At 33.2% G+C, this 6,815-nt stretch overlaps 1 protein-coding gene across 1 annotated transcript; it reads left to right on the forward strand.

The window, feature by feature from the left end:
• Positions 1-140: 140 nt before the first annotated feature.
• Positions 141-4,047, forward strand: LOC139486345 (nucleolar protein 58-like). The gene is made up of 5 exons (XM_071271217.1): positions 141-360; positions 643-1,005; positions 1,339-1,391; positions 2,171-2,441; positions 3,637-4,047. Exons 1-5 carry the CDS (start codon positions 192-194, stop codon positions 3,963-3,965), a joined length of 1,185 nt encoding a protein of 394 aa, XP_071127318.1. The 5' UTR covers positions 141-191; the 3' UTR covers positions 3,966-4,047.
• The last annotated feature ends 2,768 nt before the right edge of the window (positions 4,048-6,815 follow it).

Raw genomic sequence — 6,815 nt, forward strand, 5'->3', positions numbered from 1 at the left:
CGTGCAGCATTTCTGAAGAAATTAGACTTCGCAAGCGAAGTGCGGTAAGTTACTTTAAAGTATTTTTCTAAAGTTCTTTGTTTTGTTGTTCAAATTTTTAAAGGGGGTAAAGGGAAAGGGTTAAAACGGATTTCATAATGCTTTTTTTTTTAATTTGCAGTTGACTCAACAATCAACAGGACAACTTCAGTATGGAGTGGACAGCAGAAAAAGAAGAAACAGTACATAAAGTAGTAGCTGGGTTCAGTGAAGCAATCATTTGTGTTGCGACATTTGAATTCACATACGATCAGTGGGCAAATGTAGAAGGAGACATAAGAGCAGCTGAGGATAGGGAATCTGCCCTGATAAAGGAGTTAGGTATGTCAGTAATCTCCCTCCCATGTCATTGCTTACACTTCTGAATTTAATACAAAATCAAAATTGTCTCTTTTAATCATTTCGAACTACTTATATTTCTCGTAACCGTAGACCAAATCCTGTCAAAATCGTATTTATACGAGTTGTTAATTTTCCTGATACTTTTCTTGAGTTGTCAGGTTGTTGTCTAATTAAAATGTACCTAATATCGCCTTAATATATGTCTCTGGCAGCACTAAATGTACAAGAACATTAAAATTTTACTCGTGTTGGTCTTTTTAGACAAATTAAAAGAACATGGCACAACCGAAAAAGAAGATTTAGAAAGGGAAGAATATGGGTTGAAAGTTCAAGACGACACCGGTAATATATCTGACGAATTGAAAGACTTGGACGAGGCATTAAACGTGGCAGAACAGCAGATGGCATCTATAAGATCAGAAAGTCAAGGTGCACCTATGAGTGCAGCAGAGCAACAAGAGGCATTAATTAAAGCAGAACATCAAGAGGAATCTTTGAGTGCACCAGAACATCAAGAGGAATCTTTGAGTGCACCAGAACAGCTAGAGGCATCTGCGAGTGCAGCAGAACAAGAGGAATCTATGAGTGTAGAAGAACAAAAAGAGGCATGCATGAAATTAACAGGTTATGACATAATTTCTTAATTCCATTGCCACTTGTTTTATTTTAATAGTTTTAATTCTGATTTGTTTTACACTTTAACTTCATAAACAGTTCTACCTTAATATGTCCGTGGTTTTTTTTACTCTTACCTGAATAGAAGCATATTTTCTGTTAGTATATTTTAAAAAAATTGTTAAGCCGTTTTCGGTGTTTTCGTTAGAGAGTGAAAATCCTTATCATCATTGGCTGGGTCTGTAAATCTTATGTTATAAAACTTGTCAGGTTTTTTTTGTAGGTTTAAAAAAAAATGAAAATGACAATATATTTATATTCATGAGGGTATTTTATTTTTAGATGTTTTAGGACCAACAGAAAAATCGCCAAAGAATGCCGGATATCTTTTCCAGGTACAATACAATATTTAAGAAATAAGTCCTGGGGGTTTGAGCTATTCTGATCTGTCCACGGTTTTGCACTTTTTACTTAATATTTTACCACGAGCGACAGTGATGTTCTCTATTGTTTGTATTGATTTGTGTCTTTTACTTCTTCGGGCCACAAGGTTTACTGGGGAATAGAAATATGGCCGCTTATTGTTCTTCCGACCGGCAGTAAAAACGCTTGCCAAAGTGGGGCTTCCGTTTGGCTGTGAGGGATGTATCAAGTACACAGCCACATCCGATCAGAATGGGGACGCTAAATCCGATGCCTTGTGTAAAAAAAAGTGACATGCTCTCTGCACGTTAAGAACCCTAGCAACAACAACAACTGGTTGAGGGTCCGTAGATGGCCTGTTACACGTCAAAATTTATGTCCCTATCCAAATACCCTCTATTCCAATGGCAATCCAAATTTCCCCGACCATCATTCCGGATGGCCTTTTTACAAGACCTACCTAGTATTGTATTTATTGTCAACTCGTTCTCGTCCAGAACATGCATGACATATTTGCCACTGGACGATAAGCAACCATCAATCAATCAATTTATTTCTTCGGCGTAGTCAGAATGCATAGTTGGTGGGATCCTGTATACTGTCCAATATGTTTAGTATAATTCCTGTTTTGCTTTTAATGTTTGATGAGATATATAGATATTTTCCCTAAAACACAATACATGTGAAAGTGTAACAACTTGTACAACTATATTATAACAATTATATATACATGTTTGTGATATTTTTATAGGATATTGTCCAGAATTCTAAACAAAATGGAGCTATTAGCAAACAATCAAAAAAGGACAAAAAGAGGATAAAAAGAAATATTAAGAAAGACGAGAAATTAAGAGAAAAAATTGCTAAAAAAGAGGAAAAAGTTGTACAGTTGCACTTAAAGTTGGTAGATCAAATTATGAAAAGGTACAACAAGGACGTCAAAGTACAACGAAAAATAGAAGAACAGAGGAGAAAGAAGATTGTCAAGATTGAGATAAAAGCTCAAAAGATGTTGGAGAAAGGTATTCATTTTATTAAAATGTACACTTCCAGGTTTTTTTTCCCTTAAACGATTCTATATATGGACGCCTTTGACAGGACGAGTAGTATTTTCAAATGTCAGGACATGCTGATGATATTTAGAAAAAAAACCAGTACAAACTAGAATTTTTTTATTATTTTTAATTCAACCAACATGTTTTACATGTGTAAATACTAAATATAATCATATAAAATCACACCTTTGCATGTTTCAATCTTATTAAAATAAGTTCGCATCACTTGCTCCTCGATTTTTTATGTGTCGCCGTGTGTATAAAAAATCGAGGAGCAAGTGAGGCGAACTTATTTTAATAAGATTGTGCAAGTTTCTAAAGCGGTTATTGAATTAAAAATTGGTATGATGTATATTTTTTTTCTATTGCACACTAATAAATTTTAAAAAGTACAACAAAAGCACATTAAATTGTTAAAAGTTCAGTTCCTTGTCCAGTTGGGACAACATCCCTAATGCGCCTCGAAATGGGGAACTCAAAAGTCACGTGTAAAGAAAAAATCTCTGTGTAGTGATATTGGACATGTTTCTATTTTTAACAAATGACTGAACTTAATTATTTGTGGTGATTAGGAAAGTAGAGGAACATAGAATAAATGTGTAAAAACTATGGAGCTATTGAATGTGTTCAAAGTATTAAATTTTCAAAGAACTTATTGTGTTAAAAAGGGGATATTTTACCACAAGGAGCCGCATCACAAAAGGATGTTCGGGGTTTGCTAATTTACGGAAAAAGTAATCTCACTTCGTACCCCGAAAATTTAACCACATATGTGAAAATGTCACAGCTTCGAAACGAGCTATCATACATATCCAAGTTTACGATATGGACTGAGCTACAGGAAAAAACGTTACCATTACCGCCTATGTAAAAACAATTAAAGATATTGAGCCAGTTTCATTTTTAGTGCAATTTATATTGTACTGTTTCATGTTCTTTGAATAGCAGCTTTTTCTTTATCAAACATGACTTTATGTATAGTAAAACAGGATTAAATAGCTGATACCAAGTTAATACTGAACTAAATTTTGAATGCAAAAATTAAAAAAAACATTTTTGTTTATTGGTCTTTATAATCAATAAGTGGTCTCATTTAATACTTTTCCTAGTTTAATATTATGATTTAAAAATGCATGATATATACTAACACTTGTGTTTACAGAAATGAAAAGGATAAAGAAAGTAGATGCAAAAGATGAAAAGAAGAAAAAGACCCCCATTATGGTTGAAAAGGACAAAAAACATGATACAAAGAAAGAGACAGAGAATAATAAGGATCAGGAGATGAAAGAGGCACGCAATAAAGATGGTGTAAAGGCTATGAAGAAAAACAAAACAAAGAAAAACAAAGATGAAAAGAAGAAAGAGTCCCAAACCATGGAAAACATTGATAATGGCAGAAAGAAAAACTCAATTTCAGCAAACATTCAGGCAATTTTTCGAATCTTTTCTTGCAAAAAACGTCAGGAAAAAGATAAAGCTGTAGTTTGATAAATCGTTTTTTGTATTATACCAAAATTTCTATATTTTTATCACTGTTTTATTCGTATTATATTAAATTTTCTATATTTTTGTTATTTTTGTTTTTCATATTTTTTTTTCTGATTGAGACGTTAAAATGTAATTATGCATTTATATAAAGGGTCGACACGAATGGACCTGCCTAAAGAAAGATGTAATGACATAGAAGTTTTATCTTTTATTAATTAACTAGGATTTTAAGTTTTGCTACTGAAGGTCGACGGTTCTCCGACTTCCTCCACAAATTACCACAACAACTCCGCTTATAAATACAGGTACATAACAGGAAAACAGTAAAAGTGACGCCAAAAAAAAACCAAACATGATCTGTGTTTGGTGGTAATATGCATTGTGTATAATATTTTTACATCTTGATTGAGGCAAAGTAAAATTATAATGCTGAAAAAAGGCAAATTCAGCTTTGTTTCCAAATACAAGAACATAACAAGAGAAAAGTAAAAGTGACGTCACCCAAACTCGGCCTTCATATGTGTTTTTTTGTGAGAAAATATGTACATGCTTCACAATATTTAGTTGAGACAAACTGATGAAAACCAATTTCGGGACGTACGGACGGACGTACAGACGGACGCACACACGGACACAGGTAAAACGAAACGGACTCGTCGTCTAGCGACATTTGTTTTAAAAAGTGCGCTGTGGTGTATCACGGCTAATTAGACAACTTTCCAGACAAATTCAAATAATGTCGATGTATAAGCAAGTATAGCCGCCGTACGGCCTTCCACAATGAGCAAAATCCACACTGTATATAGACAATAATAAAAGATTCTAACAAAATGCGAAACAATGTAAATGAGAAAAAAAACTGCCCATTTTATAACAAGAAGATAAACGCAAAACAATTTTGCAATTTGATTTTCTAAAAGATGATGTCAGAAAGAAGTAAAGAATCTAGTAGTCTTTAAATATGTAGCAATAAATAATGCAAAACGGCGGAAAGTTTCAAAAATATAAAGTTTGGTCACAAATAATCTTTTTGTATTCAGATTTTTTTTTCAATCCTAAAATATCATACGTTTTGTGTACTATTGTTTGTCTGTTGGTCTTTTTATTTTTGTCATGGCGTTAGTTGTTTATACTCGACTTATCATTAGTTTAAATTTAATGATGTCCTTTTGGTATCTTTTGTCTCACTTTTATACTAAACCAATAGACAAAACATTCATATAAAATACAGATGTTGAAAAATAGTTCAAAGCCTGCTACCACTAATAAATAAATTATAGCAGACTAAATATGAATCAGCACAAATCCAATGGATTCAACAAAGAGATGTAATTCTATACAACAGTGATCGACCCCTTGTATTCCTTAATCTTGTTTATATCAGCATTGTACAATGTATATGCTATTCTTTGACTGTTTATGAGAAGCAACACACGTTTGTACAAGGTTGGCAAGCAATCATGAATGTCATGAATAAAATACTTATACTTCAGTAATATAAAGCTCTACTTGCGTTTCAAAAATTGAAACAAATGTACAATCGATCGATACAATATTGATACTTTTTGCTAGATGATTTTTTTTTCCAAGCACCGCATCTCATATTTATGCAATGATTTAATGTGAGTTTGGTTTATTTCGTTCTCTACTATGCGACCCTACCTTGTGGGAACTAAATAAATTTAAACGACGATTAACAGTAGCCAAACTGGAAACAAATTTGTTGGCCATTTTGTCAAGGCGCTAGGCAAATTTTAAATTGAGTTGCGATTAAAGTTTCAGAAGCTTGAGGTTGAAATCCATTTTTGGAGCATTGCTTATATGTAAAAGCAAGGAGATGGGGTATGACTGCAAAGGAGACAGCTTTTCACCAGATACCATATGTACGGTGTATATTTTGATTTTCTTTTATATCTATCTTAATTATGTTATTCATTTATAGTGGTTTTATCATCTTTTATTAGATTACTGATTTTCATTGTTCCATCTAATGACTGCCAGTATTTTTTTTCAAATTGTAGGTCTACAGAATTATATAGAATAAGAAGCAGTGGTATGCTAGCCAATGAGAAAACTATCCACAAAGGACGAAAACGTGCTTGTTTAGATCCACATTTTATAGGACACATTCGGGGAAAAGAGGACAGAACTGTGGGTTCGCCAATTGGTCGAATTGGGTTGACCTTCGTCATCTGTCACTGAAAACAGATCTTCCATAACGATCAACCAAATTGTGATGTCACTCGTCCATTTTTATCCCCGAGAATATATAATCTGGACAAAAATAGGATTGAAATATTTCCCCCAACATAGTTGTGGACATACATGAGTATTCAAAAATGAAAGTAAGTCTACGCAAATTCTCGCAAAGATGAAAATAAAGATTTCGTTTGAAGAAAATCGTTTTCTCCCTCTCCGACCTCCTGCATATGAAATGATTGTTACTCAAAGATAAATGTACCGTTTATAAATTTATCATGGCTTTTTAACAAGAACCCAGAGATGGATACAAACTTAACCGGTATATGAATCTTATGCTACCTATACATGTATATGCAAGTGTTTTAACGGCACATGTCAATTGTAAAGTCCTTGTTCGGAGATCGATCTCAAGATCTTGTGCACTCACCACTAGCCCGCTTCTAGCAGACCACCAGAACGAAAGAAATATTAGAGATACAATTAAAAGATGGGAAACTGTATACTACTAAATACTGAAAATCGAAAAAAAAAATACACTTAAATGACCTATTGTATCAAATAATTTTAATGTATATGTCGTGTACACGTTGCGATTTTGTACAGGTTATAACATGTACAAAAATATTGTACATGTTATAACTTGTATAA

The sequence above is a fragment of the Mytilus edulis genome, chromosome 1 (assembly GCF_963676685.1).
Source record: "Mytilus edulis chromosome 1, xbMytEdul2.2, whole genome shotgun sequence".
Taxonomy (NCBI): domain Eukaryota; kingdom Metazoa; phylum Mollusca; class Bivalvia; order Mytilida; family Mytilidae; genus Mytilus; species Mytilus edulis.